Source organism: Magallana gigas, chromosome 3 (genome assembly GCF_963853765.1).
Source record: "Magallana gigas chromosome 3, xbMagGiga1.1, whole genome shotgun sequence".
Lineage (NCBI taxonomy): Eukaryota > Metazoa > Mollusca > Bivalvia > Ostreida > Ostreidae > Magallana > Magallana gigas.
Genome location: NC_088855.1, coordinates 57,008,710 through 57,030,110, shown reverse-complemented (window position 1 = coordinate 57,030,110; position 21,401 = coordinate 57,008,710). Strand labels below are relative to the sequence as shown.

Here is a 21,401-nt window from a genome sequence, read left to right as displayed (position 1 = left end):
TATAAAATTTTGGTTGCTTATTAAAAATACTTTAGTAAATCATTTTAAACATTAAATTCTGATAAACAATTGACCAAAACCGTGACCATGTCCCTTTGATAGGAAGTACAATTCACCTAATTAAAGGGGATGTGCGGTTTAAGCCAGTTTAAGAAATGTTAACATTCTTATCCTCAAATATACAAGATGGCCGCGCATCCCCTTTAAAGCAAAGCTTATTCATGCCTTGCTATTTCGAAAATCAACAAATAGGTGCAATATATCTTATTAATTATGTTTATTGCATGTACATGTAACATAACGCTTTCGCATTACATCAACAGAGCTGTGACACATGATATTACATGCCGATCATTCCTTTAAAAAAATGCTTGTTTCAATGTTATATTACAGCGGTAAGTCATGTTATTTTATAAAGACATTGTAAACGGTACAAAAATATCCGTGCTAATGGTGAATAGTTATCGATTAACTATTTACAGACAGCATTCGTATTTCATTGCGTTAAATTCTTTGACTCCTCTGGTGTTATTGTATACGCCATGTTTAACAACGTGTTTACCAAAAACAGACTCGTCCACAATAAAGTGGGTCTCTTTGGTATTTCAGTTATCTAATATTTTAAATCTTTTTGAGGTGACCTTTGATACACAGCTGTTCAGTCAGGATCATGAAGAGAAATTGGAGTTGTGTAATAATGTCACCTGTTGATATTATCAAAATCATAACATGTTTAAGCTTCCTGTTGTAATTTGCTCGCATAATGCCAAACATTTTCATGGGACATTGGTACTTCAACATTGACTTGCATTGAGAAGTGATTAAATACATTAGTTTGCAAGAACTGTGTTCTTGTTAGACATGTTCGTTTACAAATCATTTAATATAAATAGATACTGTATCGGTACAAGGCTCGGCAAGGGTGCACAAGAAGCAGGTAACACTGTAACGGGCAATTTATTGTATTTCTTCTTCCTCTTTAAATACTGTAACAATTAGGTATAAACTAATAAGAATCCACAGAATCTTCATGTGGGCTAACACCTGGTAGGTGACTTTGTATTAGTATTCCATTACGAAATCTTTGATTCATGTAATTTTCGTGTGATGTCTTGGATGTGACTGATAAATTGGCCAATCAATTGCTATTGTAACCTGTAACGTGGGTTCAAAACATTTATAAACAACCACCTGTTTCGACCGTGTTTTGAACCTAGTCCAAACTATTCATTTCTAATCCTTTGCTCCCGGACTATATAAAATGATTTAATCTCTCAATTGGTCAACCCGTTGCATATTTGGGTACCGCAAATAAAACAAACCATACCGACTAATATCGCTGTATATATCCTCAAACTAACCACGATGCACAGACGTTCGCCAATTTTGTTGACTCATTGCAGGGTCATCAAAACGTTTGAGACAGTTTACCACACACAAGGAATAGCTTATGATTGAATATATTTGATTGACCCTGATTGCCTTATTTACATAATCAAAGAAATTTTCATTACACTATTTCCTTTAATTATCATAATAAATTAAGAATGTGTGTTTACGGAGAAAAATATTTTAATGGGTTCTTTTAGTGCATTCAATATAGTTTTCTTGTTCTTCGAATTTACATTTACATGACGTTAAAGATATGCGGGAAAGAAACACACTTATAGATATATTACAATTTTCCACGTTATGGTATTGTATTATTGATATTCCAAGTTAAAAAGATCTACCTAAAAAATAAACATTGTTAAGGGACTCAAAATGGATTCAATTAGTGACAAGTTATCAAATTCCTTTTGTATGATTACAGTGACACTTTTGTGTGAAAATGAAAATGAAAATGCACATCTATAGAAAAATTAAAATAAACTACTATATGTTTAAAACTCAAAGGTGAGCAGAAGTAATCTAGAAATATATTTATATATATAAAAAATGGGAACAGATGTAGTTGAATTTTGATATCTTCTGGATATATATCTGTAAGGTAAGTGTCATTATTGCCCGCACAATGATTCGCTTTGAGAAATTACCCTATGTCTTAAAGATTTTATAATTTCATATTGGTATAGAACTTTGATATTTCTTTGCATTGGTGGACATGTAAAGGAGCAGTTCACACGTGTGGCGCCTGGTTTACACTTATGTTTTGTATAATCATAGAACTATTTTGGTGTCAAATTGAAATGTAGAGTGTTATAAAACATTGAAATCATTACTTAATGTTTACATCCACATTGTCAATTTATGTCGTAAAGTTCACATTCATCGGGTTGCTGACTACTACCAAGGATTACGTTTACCTAGTTGTCACAAATTAAAAAAATTAAATTTAATTAAAATTAAATTAAAAAACCCCAAATAGAAATGCAAATCTTTGAAATTAGGTCTGATATTAACTTTTAAATAACCAGGCTAATGATCAGTGTTTTATGCTAAATCAATGCAAAACACACGTAGGTAATATTTTATTTGGAGCATCGTCAACGAAAAATTGACAAAATGGTTAAACTGGTGTTTTTGTTTTGAACCTATAAATATCAAACCACCATTCTGATTGTTAATGTTTGATCATACTTAACTATACATTTATCCTTACTGAGATAACACCCGGTACAACATTTAAAAGAAGTGCTAAAACAAAACATTGAACACATGACTTTCAAAAACTTTTATATAAACAATATCATTGACAAGATGATTGAAACTACATGTATAGTGATTTACATTTATAGCCGCATCAGAATGTTTTTAGATTGCTTACTTGTTAGGTACCATGCAGACATTTGAGCAACCAATATTTTGACAGACAACCACTTTTTGTATTACAAAAATTCATAATAGATTTACCATGGTGAATGTTTATTCTGATTTCAACTCATAAGATGAGATGAAAATAACGATTTATTGCTTTTTTTCTATAATTAACCTCTGAACTTTGTAATCCTGATAAAATCAAACATGATATAAACCTAAGCGTTACGCATTAAGTAACAACTGTTCAAACATCTGATTGAGTACATCGTGTGTAACATGTAAATGCTCTTTGCGAAAATGATTTCGTGAAAATAAAACCAAAGTCCGTACAATTTTGGACTTTGATCATTGCATGCAATCTCAAAGTGCGTCGATATCTTCTAGTTGTAGGCATTTTGAAAATATTAATTCAAACGTTATTCATTTAACTTTTAAATATGATTCTATTACATCCTTAATAATAAATATAGTTTTTTTTTTGCATATGTGATACAGATGACACCCCAAAACTCATATCGGCCTCCGGGGCTGATACAGGTTATCAACCCAGGGCTGATAAGGATGCGTATCACACCCCCTGCGGAACTGTACTCTTCTGTCTTTTTCCGTTTCGGCACTTCTGCATGTTTACAGACAGAAAACTTCAGTTTTGGAGAAGTTAATTTTAATACGCGAGGAAATTCGGGTTCTGTAGCTACATGTTTGGTAAAACAATAAGATCCAATATTTTTATTTAATATATGTACAGACTACTTTTAATAAATATTTAAAATCAATTTGTTCAAGTTGATGCCTTTTAATTATTTTTTTACTAAGTATGTAATAAATATAAAAATATATATACTTTTTCCTTATCACAGCCTTGGGCTGATATTGGAGTCTCGATCTGATACTGGTTGTGTTAGGAAAAGGGTATGCCTTATTCTCTATATAATTTAAACGCAGTAAATTAGTTTTTGTGGTGAAGTCACTTCTGGATCTATTCTATTAAGGTACAGATGTTTAGGACCCATTTATTCCCCATAGGTATCATTAAAATGTATTAATATAGAAACGAACTTCTGTGGAATGGAAGCGATGAAAAGCTTAAATTCATTTTACCCAATGTAATGTTACATATAAAGAAAACCTGTCATGTGGGTAAACTTCTCCAAGATATGTTTTGCATTTCTTTAATGAATTTGTTATATAAAAACCAAAAGGTATCTTTCATAATTCGTCTATGTCATATTACTCAATTTCACTAAAAGAAAGTATATCAAACGTATTCTAGGGGTGGTAAAATGGATATTAAGAATAAAGATATGATAAATCTTGTCAGATCTTCTTGTGGAATAAGCAAGTAATACATGTAACTATTGCAAAGAAAAAAATGATTAATTTTTTTTAAAAACTTTGATATACAACAATATATTTATTTTGTGAAAAATGGTTCAAAGAGATACTGTATACAGGGTTACTTTTGCACAGTCTAATTTTTACCCGTCTACACTTGCAAACAGTTTCGCCCCGTTTTGAATTAACCCAGGCGCAGTCTTCTTTAAAAAAAAGATAATATAAAACATTGGAACTCTCCCAGTCTTAAATTCACCAGCTGACAATTAGGCCTACTGACAATGAGGGCGGGAGGGGCGAATATTTCCCGGTATACATTATCTGAGCAGTAGCAAATATGCTATATCGTGGCCCACTTCAGTGTTAAAATACAAAATAAGTTGGAAATCAGATTCTGTTAAACAAGGCAAGTAGACACAATTAATTTTTATATTAAAACGTCGTCAACTGTTCATTAAAACTGACGCATATACTCGTCGCTCTCCAATGGACTATCTGTCCTAATACTATTTTAATACTAAATCACTCCATCATTTGCATATGTTTCTTAATCTTGTGTCCACTTTAGAAGGGATAGTTTTTTTTTAGTTTGGGCTCGACCACGACAGTATCAATAGTCGAGTTTGGATATTCGAATTTTAAAGTTTATCACAACTCTTTTGTTGCCCTTGTTGAGAACAACAAGATAGCGGTTTCTTTGTTATACGTTTGCATGGTGTTGAATATATAACTACTTGTTGATCTGTTGTTTTATCGTTAACAGTTTCCCTGTGGGGTTCGTCCACTAAACTTTCACTAATTTCCTCGTCATGTCTCTGAAAGTCACAGTCGTGATATGTGTTTTGGATACTTTCCTCCCTTTGCGCCTGCTGTAGGGGGACGTTACTACCAGACGCTGTATCCCCGGCCACCGCCATACTGCCCATGTGATAGATAGAATGGTTGGAATGGTGAACTCTAAGGTTTAAATGGTCGTAAATGTCGTCGTTTGGATTGGACTCATCTGTTTCGGAACGGTGGTTTCTGACTGTGGAATCTGTTACAAGTTTTATTAGAAAAGTATTAATATGTTAAAAGAAACCCGTTAAGTAAGGATGAAACTATTATTTACTTCATCTTTGAAAATAAATAACTATTTATACCTTTTATCATTGATATAATTATATTAGGAAAATACTTACCTGTTCTTCTTTTCAAGATTTGTGAATATCGTATTCTTAAAAAAACATAACATAATCTAAATCAAACGATTTGATATGCCACTGATACTATTTTAGAGTTTTAGGTATGATTTGAAAATGGTATATTATATTAAGCAAGTTTACCTGATGCAGACTGTGCCAAAAACCAGAAAGGCTATGACAGGAATCGATAAAGGAACGGCTACCGCTTCTATTTTTTCTTCACCTTCATCAGTCACTAGTAATGAATAACAAAATACCATCAAGAAAAGAGCATTAAAGACCGATGCCTTGCCAAAGGAAAAATATCTTTAGATGATTTCGTCTCTCTGACCCGATTCTTTAAGCCCGCTCCATCTGTGGTCTTAACTAAACATGATAATTGTTTAAAATAATTATCTTTCATAGAAGTTTCATGATTCATAACCTTTCAATGCTCTCTATGATCCGATGAATTTCATGACATACACTTCACCAGAGCGCAAAGTGCCTCTGTAAATACTTTTTAACTGTCAACTTACCCCCTAATTGACCAATGAGACCTTAATAAAAATGAAATAATTTTGTTGATTTTCCGCTTACCACGGAGGTTCTAAGTAAACGAGAACTATAATTAACAAATCATACATGGTAAAGTATTATTCAAGATTCATTATAAATTTTCTTGCATAATTTTCACTTGTCAAATTTCTTTTTCGATCATCATTATATTAGAAATTTCCGATATGTGATTAGATACAATATATACGCCAATTTTTTATGCCTTGCTTTCGCTGTCGGTCTTAAGCTTGTTCAATGAAGTTTATGAATATTTTTAACTATTCTTAATGTAAATTCAAATATATTTCGCAGTGTAACACGTTCAATATGTTAAACGAATATTATAAACAAAGTAAATAAAAATGCATTTCGCAGTGTGAAACGTTTAAAGTGGGTGATCACTATATTTTAATTTTTGTACAAAATAATACGAATATGATGTAATGTCTTATTTTGAATAGTATCGGTTTTAATAAATATGAAGCACAACGTACAAAAATTGATAATAATCGTCTTGGATGAAAATTGATAAGAACCGTTATCTTATCATCATCATTGTTTGTTTAAGAAAATAACATATTTGAGGCATCTCGGTTAATATTAGACACAGCCAATTGCACTTCCATAAGAAAACATATTAGGTTGCTTTGGTTATCAGAAAATAATTTATTTCTGGTTGTAACGCGCTTTTTGATTGGCTAAAAAATTATTTGATATCGTATAAAAAATGTTGCCTACGTCATAATAAGACTAACGTCAAAAATGTATCAATACGCCTGACGTTACGTTTGAATTTTGTACAATTTTATGTCATTTTAAAGGTCAAATAACCGTTTTTATCTACAACGGAGAGTAAAAAAATTAAATTATAAGCAATGAATTCAATATTTATTAGTTTGTTACGATATAAAATGGTTTGAAACAGTTTACGCTTTTTTATAAACCGCTTCGCGGTTTATAAAGCGTAAACTGCCCCAAACCATTTTATATCGTATAAAACAAATAAATATTGAATTCATTCCTTAACTGTCTGGCGTTTTCGGGCGTTTATGATGCATATATCGTATTTGCAGCAACGTGTTTTAATTTGGGCTATCTATTGATTTATCCGTGATTTTCTAATTCTGAAAGTTATCAATACTGAAGAGTGGAGTGTTAGACTTATTTTGAACACACTGATATAAGCTTGCCATGTGTAATAAGACTAAATGACAAATAAAAAGACTTCACAACAATGTTTTAAGTAAGGATAAGTGTATGATGGATTCAACTTGGAAAATTGTCCTTTGAATATATACAAACCGAGGATTGATGTTAAACCCTTCTTTAATTCCTAGTGTAGATCTGAATTACTTTCTTTTTGCATGTGTGTTTATATCACTAATATGACCTCACATGTAATGTAAAATCTGATTACTTTATAAACATAAATGTTTATGATTATTATCTAGTTTTCTTTGATTTAGACAAACCAGTCCGGTATTGATAGTAAATTACTCACTTTTAACAGATAGACTAGCTGTCGGACTAACAACTGTTGTCAATGCCTTTGTAGATTCCTTTTCTGTCAAAAATGGTTAGAGGTTAATATCAATTCAACGTACGCGCCCATGTGTTTAAATGCATTTTCATACGTTTCTTTATAAGCCGCAGTAAAGAATTGTACCTTGATCTGAACAGTTACCACTTGTTATATTACACAAACATCCTCTTGCAGGCTCACAATACATGTCTAGTGAACAGTTACACATCCCGAGGCACCGACGTCCGAAGTACCCGTGTGGACAGGTTCTGGAACAGTTTATACCCACGTAGCCTGGTTCACACTCTACAAAGGATTTCTTATGTCAAACTGTAAAAACTGATAAGTCTTAAAAGGGATTGCCATCCAAAGGAATTTATAGGCACGACCTAAACGGACTTAACATGTGTTTACTGAAAAACTTACTGATAGACGTAACATATACATGTATCACATGATGTAATATGGATAAAAGCTGGGCGTTTGCAATTTTTACAAAACACTTGTTAAACCTGCTTCATTTATAATGACACTAAAATATTGACAGATAGTTCAATATATGTATATACGACATTCAATCACGTTCAATGCTTTTTATTACTCTTCCGGTGTTGATAAATACATGTAGTACTAGTTTTACAATTAATGATAAAACTTAAAAATAAAAATATGATTGAAAGTAGAGCACGATTATTTTCATATTTTGGGGTTGGATGGGCTCTGAAACATTCTTTTATTGTAGAATTTTTATTTTCTGAAATATATTGTTTTTTGAATATGTAGGATATTTTCTCCTTTTCAATTGATCATAAACACAGTTTAAAGCACAATATATATTTCAAAGTAAAATCTTGTGAAGCGTCATATTATTTATTAGTATACAGATTTCATGCGCTCTCCGTCGAAACTTTTCTTAGCTATTTCCACCTTATTTTTAAAGCTATTTATTAAACTTTAATGTTGTGGGCGAGAAATGCATACTGCTGCATATAGTCCTTTGTTTGCATTCTTTAGAAATATTCTTCCCAAAAACCACCCGGCTAAAAATGTTAATATTTGTGTGAGAGCATCCTCCGGATATATTCAAGTTATCTCAAATTGTAATTCCCTGGGATAGGGTTAAGGCATAATGACAAGTTGATTTTTTTACATAGATAAAATATATTAAATAGAGAAAACTCGTCTCAAAATTCATTTGACAAGAGAAGCTGAAACATGTCTAATAGCATTTTTGAGTACTGTAGATTTATTTAAGTTTGTTCAAATTATAGGGGTATGCTCGGGTTTTAAGATACGAAAAAAAAACTTCTAAAAAACTGAAACAACAAATGAAGTTTGATGTTTATTTATAATTGTAGAAAAATATTATATAGTAGTAACAGTATATATTCTACCAACATGTCCAAATATTCTGTATTTGATACCTAAATCTGATTTGATTAGATTTAAAGCTTGTATATCTCAGATGAGCAATGTGTCCAATGGGCCTCTGGTGCGACTACGTATCGCAGTTCATTCAACATAAGCTGCCCCAAGGATTGCTTTACTATATAACGTAGAATTCATTCATCAGATAGAAAATATTCTGTATAAATTTCTCAAGAACCAATGTAGAGTTCAACAAAGTTCTACAGTGTGCTGAAATTTCATTATTTCATAAGAAATTATTTTCTCTAAAGTTACATTATTTACCTAAGAAGATAAAAAAAGGATCACTGATACTTACCATTACATTTATTTTCATTTAGAAAATATCCTGTGCAACATTGAATGGATGAGCTTGAAATTAAAGTAAAAAATAAAACAGTTGTAAAAAAATTAGAAAAACCTCATTTGTTGTATCTAAACCATCAAAAATACTCTTAACTCAAAATATGAAAAAGACGCCAAACTTTGAATTTGATCTGAGGATATGCACACCTATGCAAAGTTATATAAAAGTAAATAAGAAGTAAATAAGAGAAAACAATACTTGAAACTGACAGATACATTAAAAGCCTTCATTAATGGTATAAAGTCCTTATATTAGTACTATTTGAAATGTAATATATTCAAAGAACTGTTACCTGTTTGGTCTTGAACAAATACCTCGATTTGGATTAGATTGGCAAGCTCCCAAAGAAATGCTTAAATAATGTAAAACAAACATCCATGGCTGATAAACCATTGTAATTAAATTAGTTGAATGAATGTATCTTATGCAGTACTGCAAAACATGGAATATAATACTGATACTAATTGTTTCCCGTTCTAAACATCACAATTATATTTATATTATATTTAGATGATGAGTTTTGCAATGCGGTATTTATCCTGTTATTAACTTATGCAATGCTGTTTTTGCCCCTAAATTAGAGATAATTAATAACAACCAGAAATGATGTTAAGGGTATATAAGCCACAAATACAATCAATTACATCTTGTGTAATGTTGTCCTGACACCGCTGCAATGCAGATTACATGTATTTAATGTGAAGAAAAACTGATTAACTCAATGTTTTACAAAGTTGTACCTCTGTGGTCGTAATAGATAATAATCTCAATCTAAATAACAAACTACACTCACGATTAAACAAACCACTTTTCTATTACGACCAATGACTTAAAAAAACACCTAGATATACATGTATATGATATATCTAAAGCTATTTCTAATTGCTACAGCAAAGTATATTTTCATATTACACACACATTAACATCAAAACAGTATTTTAGATAGAGGTTGCCTTTGTTAGATTTTTATATATTCTGAACGAAATTTCGAAGAGCGTTATCGGAAGCAATTATGCGGTGTCAGTCAAGTCTTTGGTATCTGTGACATTTCTCAAGTACTACTTGACAAAATGTGTATTGTTTTGTTTTATTTTTTAACAGTGTCCCAAGGAGTTTTAATATTTCCAGTTATTTAATAAATCTACGAAATTAATGTAACAATGTTAGATTCAAGATGGTGATCTTGGAAAAGAATATCCAAAGGAATGTTTTTATTATTTAGGATTGGAATTAAAAACCCATTAATTTTTCTTCCTTAAATATGAGTCAAGAACTGTAACAAAGAACATGTTTTTATGTTGTTACTTTAACGATATGTCTGTGATTTTAACAATATGACAGAAAAGGAAAAGTTGGGTATGCATTTCTATATTAGTTTAATACAGTTTGATATGTAGCAAGAAAGCGGTGTCGCTAATATCAATAAAAATGATTATTTCAATGTTTGAATATACAGTTTCATTCTAATAACGTTTTCAAAATTTTTAAATGGGATTCTAAATTAAAATTTTCATTTGATATACAAAGTATGTGATGATTAAATATCCAAATGATGAAATCTAAACGTTAGGGTACATTATTGGGACACATCAACGGGATCATCTTTACTAGCAAAGCGTGACAATCCATGATATTTCTCTATTTACCCTTTGAAGATTTAGTTTGAATCAAGATACAAGGCATAGCAGCTCATACATCGATACAATAACGTTTTAGTTCACAATGTTTTACATTAAAAAAAAAAAAAACTCGGAAGAAGTAAAGATTTTAAGTTATTAAAATGGCATGATTAATTAGTCGCTTGTCATTTCAGGTGAAAGTTGTATGCATAATCCGATAATCCTATGATTTTTTTTAGCACTCACGAGACTAACAATGTGTATTGTTTATCACTTTTTCCCGATTAATTACCGTATAAAATTGGAAAGTATCCAAAGTCCGTAATATCACCTCTTTTTGACCCTTATGATTATTATAAGCATAGACTTGAACATACTTAACTTTAATCAACCTGGCTCCACGGCCACTAAAATGTTCAAATCACGCATTCAGTCCTCAACACAAATCCTTATATGAGAAGTGCATAAATTTGAATTCAAATCTCAATATTGAAGCTGAGTATTGACTTGAGGAAAGTTGGTGACGTCGGGACCAGGTCATTGGTTCAACTAAGGCTAATATTTGAATACAATATTATACATTAGCTCGCTTTTACAAAGATGTGACCGTTTCTAGTAGTAATGGCGGTCCTATAAACTGACCTTTATTTATTTTACAACGATTGACAAGCAAGTCCTACAACTCATACTAATATTTCTCGTTGGTACCGATGTAAGCGCGAGGGGGTTATTGGGGTGGTAAGAAGCCAGAGTACCCGAAGAGAACTCACGTGTCCAAGCTGGTGACCGCCATACCCTATCACTTGTAGCCACTGTTGATCACGAGGATCGAACAGATAAATTGAAAACCGCGCGTTAGCCCGGTATGATAATTTGTCTGCACTGCTTGGTTTGTCATAGGAACGACGACATCCAAAAATAAGCATTTAATGCTTATATTTATATTTTCATACTGATGTCTAATTTTATAAGATATTGTGAATCGCCACTTTAAAGCCATGATTTGCGCTTTAATTTAAAGATATGAAACATACATGTACATGGAACATCCATATTAACATGTTATTTAGTAAGCTTCCGCGACAAAAATATAGAACCAGAAAGATTTTGGAGAAAAATCTTATTTGATAAAGGAGAAGATTTATAATAATAATCGTTTTTCGAAAGTACATATTGAATTGGTTATGAAAGATTGAAAGTTTCATTCAATGCTACAAAAATAAATATACTAAAAAAACGTGAAAACGTTTGTATCTGTACCCATTGCGCATGAATTAGCAAAGTGTATTCATTTAAACAATAAAATGCATTCCTTTTCTGCAGAAAAAATACATAACCCGCGTTATCGGGTTATGTAATATTTTTTGCACTAATCGCTATCTTCATAACCCGAATGAATCATCAAATTAAGCAATTTATTGTTTATATTAACATCTTTCTTTTAGCTAAATAATAAATTGATTTTGAAAAGTTAGTAGAATTCACTAAATCACTGTTAATGAACAAAAGTACGTTAGCTTAAAGAAACAGTGATCAAATTGTGAGACTTGGAATCTGACATCATCATGATTATATTATGCAGTCCGTGATCTTTCTTAGATCGCTGTAGATTTTGACCAATCGATGAACAGCTAGGGCGTGTAGATTTCAGTCTGGCTGTTTCTATAGAGCTATGAATTAACTATAAGTTTCCGTAAGAAATAGAGGAAATAATACTTGGTAGATGTAAACATAGAAAATTGAACGTTGCAGATTTCCAATGCAAATATAAGGGGAAATATACACTGAATATAAATATATAAGGTTAAAAGCTTAATTTTCTGGCCGCTTCCTGGCGCAAGGGGTTATGGTAATGGTAAAAACATGTGAAAAATATAAAGGGAAGTTTGTATACATGTACGGTGTAATTGCTTTTAGAGTGTAAGTCTAGCATGATTTTACAGTTAAGAACTACGACCTTGTCACAACCTAACATTTATATAGTGATAAAAATAATTTGTGGTTGAAATACATTAAATACACGTATACCGTATGTTACTTCAATTAGTTTTCGTTTTTAGAATTAAAAGTATATATTATAACTAGAAGTAAATAGTTTAATAATATTTTATGAAATCTGAATATTTTAATGCAATGCTTGAATAAACTGTTTAAAAGGGACATACATTCCAATTGAAAAGTAATTAATATATTTGTCAATATTTTTTGATTGTATAAAACCAAATTTTAAGGTAATTGATCCACATGAACATTTATAATGTTTTGATAAAAATTTGTTTCTACACGTGGTTGATAAATGAGATGACATTAAATGTTAAAGAAAATAAATACCAAATGTGATTGAAGCTAGGTTTAAGGATTAACTTTGTAAATAGCATGTCACATTGTTAAACACGTATTACTCGTATTTGATATTCACAAATATGGTTGATTTAACTGTATATATTGTTATGATTGCCACTTTTGAAAACACTCATACCTGATTCTTCCTTATTTGTTCCAAGTTTCAGTTAAAAAAGACAGCTGTAATACGTAGAAAACTTCGTTGGTTTACATTTGTCATAGGCTTATTTCCCTCGGTGCATGTACAACCGGAAATACTTTTATGTCAGGTTGGACAAAGGACTAAGTGCGGTTTTATGCAATTTTTGCCCCCCAAAATCAAAGTTTTTGAAAGAGCTTTAAAATAAGGTGAAAGATAGTTAAAATCATATTGAAAATAAAGGTGTAAAAAGTTATCACCACAGTGACGTCATAATGTAGAAATGACGTCATGAATATTGCATTATTTTGATAAATTGATGTTTTGTAGCAAAATATGGTGGTTTCCGATGGTTTTTCGACTGGGAAACATCGAGCGCAGGCTTGCTCAAGTACCATTTTTTAGTATAATATGTATAACTATCTGAAGAAAAACATATGTTAAAATCGCACTTGAGCAGACCTGCGCTCTATACTTCCGAATGCAAAATATAGAGCAAAAATGAGAATATTTTCATTTGTTTGCAAATTTACGGGAATTAGGTCATTTAAGTGACGTCATAGATAAACAGGGAGTGAGCAATGATGACTAAAATCAAGATTAAAGTTATAGGCATCCTCTTTACAATGATTTGTGAAGATTTCATTTTCATACGATACTATTTAAAAATTGGTTGAAATCGGGGGCACATATTTGACCATACCGCACATAGTCCTTTAAGAAAAACCAATGCAGTACAATTTTGACAACACTGTCATTTTATTTAAAAAAAAAAGCAGTAAGAGTTTCATTCTCTCGCTGCAGTCAAATGATTTAGTCGTTGATCATTGTTATATCAATGCTTGGTTACTGGAGCAAATGTTGTGCAATCTGACAATGTTACAATTTAAATTAAACAAAACAAAACGTAACATTGTTAATGCTTTTGTTTCAACTGAATTAAATTTAATTATTTTTCTTTCTTTAAATTATGCCTGCAAATGTAAGAATTACTTGAGATAATTTAGCGTTATTTAGAATACACACAAGCTTAAGTTTAAATATAAATATCTCCACATAGTAATTTACGTTTGTAGTTTTTCATTTTACTTCTTTCCTCGCATTTTAAGCAGAGTCCTGGCTGTAGGCAGGCAAATCGCCAATGTTACTATAAATAGCACAACTTCAAAACTAAACAGAAAACCAAACAGCATCAAAGTAAAAGCTTTCGCTATATCAAATAGTTACACAAAGAGCCACGTTTTGTCAAAAGTGTTGGAATTTTGTGTCTTTTTAATTTCGAGAGAATTCTCTATCTATTTTTAGTTCTCTTATTAATAACGTATTTTAAAAACAAGACTATGCATTTTGGACACATATAATGCGTATGAAAGAGAGATATTTTCAGTCTTTACTACACAATATGCGTAAAGACACACCAAAAGAGCCCGGCTTTCAGTACTTTATGAATTGTTTTAACATCATTTTAATCCCTCTGCTTTGTTTTGTCAGACACACTAGAATTTTACAATGCTTGAATGTTGTCATATGTTACATAGACTACATAACCTCAGAGTCCTATTTGTCCATTTGACTGTCTGGTGTATAAGATTTGTTTGTATGAGTCAAATCAGCTTGATTCGCATATAGTTCTTTATCGGAAGACGGTTCTTGGGTTATTGAATATTTTACTTGCATTTTTCTTTTGCGAGAAACTGAATCAGATTGTGAGTCAGGAAACTTTAACATCACAGTTTTACCGCCATTTTTCCGTTTCCCTTGTTTAGTGTTTACAGAATGGTTAATGGTTGTTTTACACGGATGTGTGGTTTTGTCTGTTTGTCGATCTGACGATTGGTTCTGAATTGCTTTACAACTAATGTTATCCATCTCTTCATCAACTCTTTGCTTGGTGGTATTCTGTAGATGGCAGTTGATATTTACACTTTTTATGGTTTGCTGAGGAAGGGCATCCGGGTTTAACCCTAGACAAGGTGCCGGGTTGTCTGTCTGCACGTTCTGCGCGGATTGTATATCTGAATAGAAAGTGTCATCGTTACTACAGAGCTTAAAACTTACCAGTACCACTTAGATTTAATTTTTTTTTTTTACAAAAATAAAAGATTTTAAAGCTAGCTTAGTATATCCCAACATGTTAACATTTTCTTTTCATTATCTTTGAATACAGCAATCTACAAAACAAAAACAGAGTATTCATATAGTCCTTACTTGGAATGAATGTATTTATCAGTTTTAGTAAAACTCAACTTACTAATGTTCATACCTGATACATATAATACTGATGAGCAATACAGTGATAGCAAATACCAACGAGGGGATGATGTTTTCGTCAATGAATTGTGATTCTGTTTTAAAAAAAGTGACAACCTAGTAAAGGAAACGATACTGTATGAAGTACTACGTAAATCTCAAATCTCTCTCTCTCTCTCTCTCTCTCTCTCTCTCTCTCTCTCTCTCTCTCTCTCTCTCTCTCCTTCTCTCATTACAGTACCTGGATCAAAACGGTCGGATCAGAGAACCTTCGTCCATAAAATGACTATGCCATCTTTATATGATAAAATGTGCAGTGTATACTTATTCAACAAAGTTTTTAAAAACGAACTCTCTTCATAAGTGTTAAACGTTATTGATTGTGTACTACGTTGTAAATTTCAGAGAGTGATGAAATGATTTTTGAAAACCACTGTAAAGAAATCAGAAAAAATCATTCTGTAAAATAAACAGTGGTTGGTTGGTAATTAGTACAGAGTCCAGGACCACAAAATCACAAAATCTCGAACCAGATTTTAACCAGTTTCTTTAACAAGTCGACGGAGGAAATTCGATATCGTCAATATTAAAAAGAAGAAAAAACAATTGTAATAATCTAAATAGTTCTTTCTAGTTTGCTCTTCTGTAGCAAAATCTTATGGTGTTTTGTATGCACTTACTATGATTTGACTTATAAACTGTTGAATTATCGGCATATTCTGTTGTCAATTTCTGATCTGTAAATACACATTGATCCATTCGTAATGAGTTTAACCGTTATTCACTTTTCTTTGAACATACCTTATTTTATTGGTTTTCTTCAATGTTGCAAATGTAATATCCGAGATTTTCACAAACTACTACGTTATCATTTTTGTGCATCAGATATCTTTAAAGCGTATGCATATAATTTTTTTTCTTTTGGTATGCTGTGCCAAAAATCACGCAAATATTTATTAGGATTTACTAAGTATTGCATTTTTGCTTTTTTAAATTAAAAAGATATACGAGTACCTTGATCTGTACAGTTAACACTGTTTGGGTTACAAAGACAACCCCTTATAGGATCACAAAACATTTCAGAGGAACAAAGGCATGGTTTACTGCAAAAAAGTCCATAATATCCAGGCTGACAGGTCATGGAACAGTTTTCACCTGTGGTACCTGGTTCACACTCTGAAACAATTCAATGTCATTACGAATCATCGATAAACCCAAATGGTGAGTCTTTACTAATGTAACTTCATTATATCAAAGTATTTTACACACATGATAATGTGCTAAAACATTAATGAGTAAAACATAACTTATTTAAAAAGCAATATACTTTGATATATGATACTCAATTTGCAGCAGAACAACTCGTAATTGATTGCTATCTTCAATATCACTGAAAACTTTGAACAGTTGTAATTATAAATGTATTATCATGTATATAGACGAACGTCAAACAGTACATACGACAAATCAAAAAAAAAAAAGAGAGAGAAAAAAAGAATTGCTTGTTTATCTATCAACAAATAAAACAAACTTTCTTAAAACAAACAAATCATTTTGCTGAGATATTAACGATAAAATGTCAATAAATGACATTAGATAAATTGAATAAACGAAATTTTTTCGAGCAAAATCTGAAAAGATGAAATAAGTGTTATTGAAGTTTGCAGTGCGAAACAGTTGATCTAAAATGATCTAAATTGGTATTAAATATAAGCAGGAAATTGTATATGACAAGATGTATCAAGCGTTGTTCATCTTTGTAAAAACCCCCCTGAATTTTCCCAAATAAGAAGTCTGCGTTTTCAGTTCATAGATAAAAGTGGCAATTGCAAATCGTAATCTTTACGATAATTAGAAAATACATTGTAAAAAAGGTTAGCTGCTCTAAAGTGTAGAGAGCGGCAAAGGAAATGAACTTCTTAAAATTTTGTGAATAAATGTCGTTACATATTGTTAAGATACTGATCAGAGAGAGGCAGTTAAGGAGGGAGTCTTTTCCGGTTTTCGACTTATCAAAAGTTAATTTGATTAATTGTTTTTTAAATGAAGATAAAAGGAAATTAAAATATCATATTTTTATTTTTTCAGTATCACAACACTTTTGATAGAAATAGTAATCAAGGTTTAAAATCTAACAAGGACCATATTTTTGGCGGAACGTTGGCGTAGGTAACACTTTTTTGCAAATAATGTGAACTAATGATAAGATACTTGGGTTTCAAATATGTTCTTAAAATTTGATTAAACTATCAAACAACATTTTTATTAGCTTTTAAGCACTCTCACTCTATAAATAGATCTATGTGAAAAACTAATATCGGATTTTCTCTCTCATTTAATGTAAAAATCAGAAACATTTGTCATAATTAAAGCATAAAAAAGATAAACAAAATATTTTCAAAATTTAAAAAAAAAATGGCGAAAATGCGGGCTAAACAATATTAATTTAAGTTTAAATATTTATTCCGATTTAGTACTATACTAGACTTTGACCCATGCGTGCACGGGTTGACATTGCATATGTTATCGGACATTTACATGTACATCATGAAATAGATACATCGACACACCGTTGTGTTGACATTTACAGAACCAAGCTTTAAGCCTACAACTAATACTCTGCTTAGTTAGAATAAACAAGCTGTGTCTCCGAACAGGATTTCACCACAGTTAAAATGCCTCCATATACCCTAATGTAGCAAAAAATTGCAGAATTTTTCCTAAACGATTTTGGAGAAAAGTAATGAAATTGCATTGAAAAAAAAACAGTCATAATATACACCGTGTACACACATCGGGATTTATCAAATTAAATGAAATGTGCTAGAGTAATTTCGCGTAACTTCTTTTAATAACAGAATATAGAGCAAATTTCCAATGAAAATAATTTACACGTATTTGTATTATCGTTTCAGAGTTTATCCATGCAAAATGTGATATTGTGGAAACATAAATCAAAAGCCTCCCGTGATTTAGCGAGATTGCAATGTGCATGCGCAAGATTGTAAAATCCAGATAATCTAGATGATTTTGGAAATTTTTTGAGTAATTTTCGTTGATTATCAATTAGCGAAAATTGATTTTAAAATTAAAAAGAAATTGGTAATCTTCTAAGACAAATACTTTTTAAAATATATAAAACAAATTTCAGTATTTTTCCTATTTTTCGGTATCAAAGGCTAAAAGTCCGAGTCTATTATTGATATATAGTAGTGTTGAAGACAATTTTTTCCCCCCTTTTATTCCACTGAAAAATAGCAACTTCATATCTTATACATGTGTCTAGATAACTGCAGATAACTACATTTAATTTTATCATCATTTTCGTTGAGAGAAGTGACCTTGGTAGTGACCTCGACCAGGCCCTTTTGCAAAAAATTGATTGAACTGATATAATTATAAAGTTATATGATCTGTTTGACAGTGTAAAAAATTCATGAATTTTAATGTTTCAATATAGAATGTATTCTTTTACAAATGTATCACCGTAGTAAGATCAAACCACCGTTGAAATGGTATTTGCATAATCGACAATAATCTTTTCTATCTCTTACACTGTGTTTATTAAATTTTCATTATCGGATTTTTAAATTTGATATAGATCTCTGAATAATTGGATTGATAAAATAAAATTGTCTAAGCGCCTTAATATCAACAGACAAAATATTGAGCAAATCATATCTTTTTAAAGATGGATTACATCCATTGTCAAATAAACAGACGATTGATAATACAATTCGTGAATCATTTACACCAATAGACCTGAAATATAATTCTCGTTGTTAGTTCTTTAAAGCAATTTTGGTTGGTTTGTTTTTTGTAGAACGTCGACAGAGAATGAGCAAACAAAACATTTATTTTAAAAAAATATAATAGTATCAAATGAAGATTAGAGTTATACTAAATAAACGTTTTATAATGAATTTAACACATCCAAGAACATATCTTTATGAAAGCTACCTTCTTTCAAACGATTTACAATTTTACTCACCGAAACACATGTTTTCTTTTAGAATATATCCAAAACAACATGTGATGATTGAGCTGAAACATAATATATCTTTAATTTAGCATTAGCATTAACGGTTAGCACAAAAAATAGTCAAGCATAAAAAATAAGCCTGTAATTAACCCTAAACCTTTTCATTAAATGGTATAAAAACCCATCGCAAATGATTTTAAGGTTAATGAGCACAAGCCCACTTTCAGTCTTGTGGATTATATTCTACGCAGATTTATTTCACACATTGTTGCTCTGTCGTTCATGTTCATGTTTGCAAATGTTCAATGTTTGATTTTGAGAAAAACGTTCGTTGATAAGAATTCAATTCAATTAAAGCATAAACCAACCTGTTCAGTTGCATACATACTCCTGGTCCAGTGATATTTTTGCAGACAGTCAAAGAAAAGCTTACACAGTACATCAAACAAATCAATGAACGGTTTTCCATTACTAATTTTGGTTGCTGTTCAAATGAAACATACCAAGAAACAAGGGGAAACACGCTTGTACAGTGCTTCACAAAGAACGGTCAAACGTTGTCGGAGGTATTTCCTAGTTGTTGCTCATAAGCTCATAGTAAATGATACGCGTACTTTGACTGCTCACTTCATTATATTACGAACACATACGTGTTTATTTCCTCATCATTAATTTTGTGTACTTACTTTGGGCAAAAAAATCAAATATATTTCATGTAGAAGTGCAGTACCTTATGATTTCCTAATTATAAATTCATACGTCCTTATTTTAAGCGTCGTATCATTCAGAGAAAGAATTGTATATGTTCAAGCAAACAGTTCAAATCTGCATTAATCAATATACTATCATAGAAATAAGCATATCTGGCTTTGTTGTATTATTTATTTTTTTATCAGAATACAAACAAGTCAAAATCTATTCAAAAGTAATTTTTAACAGTTTCAAAAGTTTAGATTTCATGTATCATGTAAAGATTTGATGTTTAATCAGATAGTGTGACAAGGGGAACAACTCTTCGACATCATAGCATTGATCAATTATGTACAACCTATGCTTTATACCTTTTGGGCTTATCAGAATTTGATTACGTGACCAACCAAGTTCATATCGTTTGAACGTTTTAACGTGTTTATATCTTAATTAATTGAACAAAGTGCACTTCTCATTGCATTTGTTTGACGTTATTTTTGCAATCAATTTTGAAGAAAAAAATTAACGTAGAATTTAAAGCATATTGCTGTTAAACTCAAAATATTATAACCTAATTTTAAACCCGTTATAACAACAACATAACTTTGGTGAATTTTAATGCAAATAATAGAGAACAACATAATTAAATATTGTTATATATTGGGACTAATGATTTGGCAAATCACATTTTCATCATGCGTAGCAAAAGTTAGGGATATAATAAATGCAAATAAATTATTTTTGTTAAATTAAACATAGCAATCATGGACGGTATTTTGAACGTATCATAATTACTATGTGATTTTTTACAGGAATATTGAACAATACTCCAAACTTATTATAAGGGAACATTTGCTATGTTGAGATAAAAGCCACCATGGGGTATAAGAAAATTTGGTTAATTCTCTTTGAATCTATCATAGAAACGCCTACATCACAAAGCATAGCTAGTTATGAAAATGCGTCATTTAATAGGTAACAAATTGTTGTATTCCATTTCATGATTATGAAATCGGAGTTTGTATAATAAAGTCACCTGTCTATTTATATATAGTATTGTTTTTGTTGCGTAAACTCTGTTTTTGTAATTACTTCAACCTTCCTTCCTGAAAAATAAAAACAGCTGGTTAAATCCGATTCTGTAGGAAAATTAGTACTATTACATGCATTTCCGTTCAAAGATAAATAATAAATAACAAGACCTTTATTCTAGTCATGCTTGTCAGCTTATGAATTACTTTAAAAATATTGATACATAATTTAGGA

At 30.9% G+C, this 21,401-nt stretch overlaps 2 protein-coding genes across 2 annotated transcripts; both read right to left on the bottom strand.

Moving 5' to 3' along the window:
- Positions 1–4,049: 4,049 nt before the first annotated feature.
- On the bottom strand, positions 4,050–7,731 carry LOC136273402 (uncharacterized). Its single transcript, XM_066077810.1, has 5 exons — positions 7,483–7,731; positions 7,318–7,380; positions 5,421–5,514; positions 5,277–5,311; positions 4,050–5,131 (listed from the first exon to the last, which is right to left on the bottom strand). Exons 1-5 carry the CDS (start codon positions 7,565–7,567, stop codon positions 4,734–4,736), a joined length of 675 nt encoding a protein of 224 aa, XP_065933882.1. The 5' UTR covers positions 7,568–7,731; the 3' UTR covers positions 4,050–4,733.
- Positions 7,732–14,634: 6,903 nt separating this feature from the next.
- LOC105333518 (uncharacterized) lies at positions 14,635–20,055 on the bottom strand. Its single transcript, XM_011436542.4, has 7 exons — positions 19,814–20,055; positions 19,455–19,507; positions 16,478–16,639; positions 16,144–16,200; positions 15,477–15,558; positions 15,353–15,384; positions 14,635–15,228 (listed from the first exon to the last, which is right to left on the bottom strand). The coding sequence occupies exons 1-7, from the start codon at positions 19,912–19,914 to the stop codon at positions 14,771–14,773; spliced, it is 945 nt and encodes a 314-aa protein (XP_011434844.3). The 5' UTR covers positions 19,915–20,055; the 3' UTR covers positions 14,635–14,770.
- Between the last annotated feature and the right edge of the window lie 1,346 nt (positions 20,056–21,401).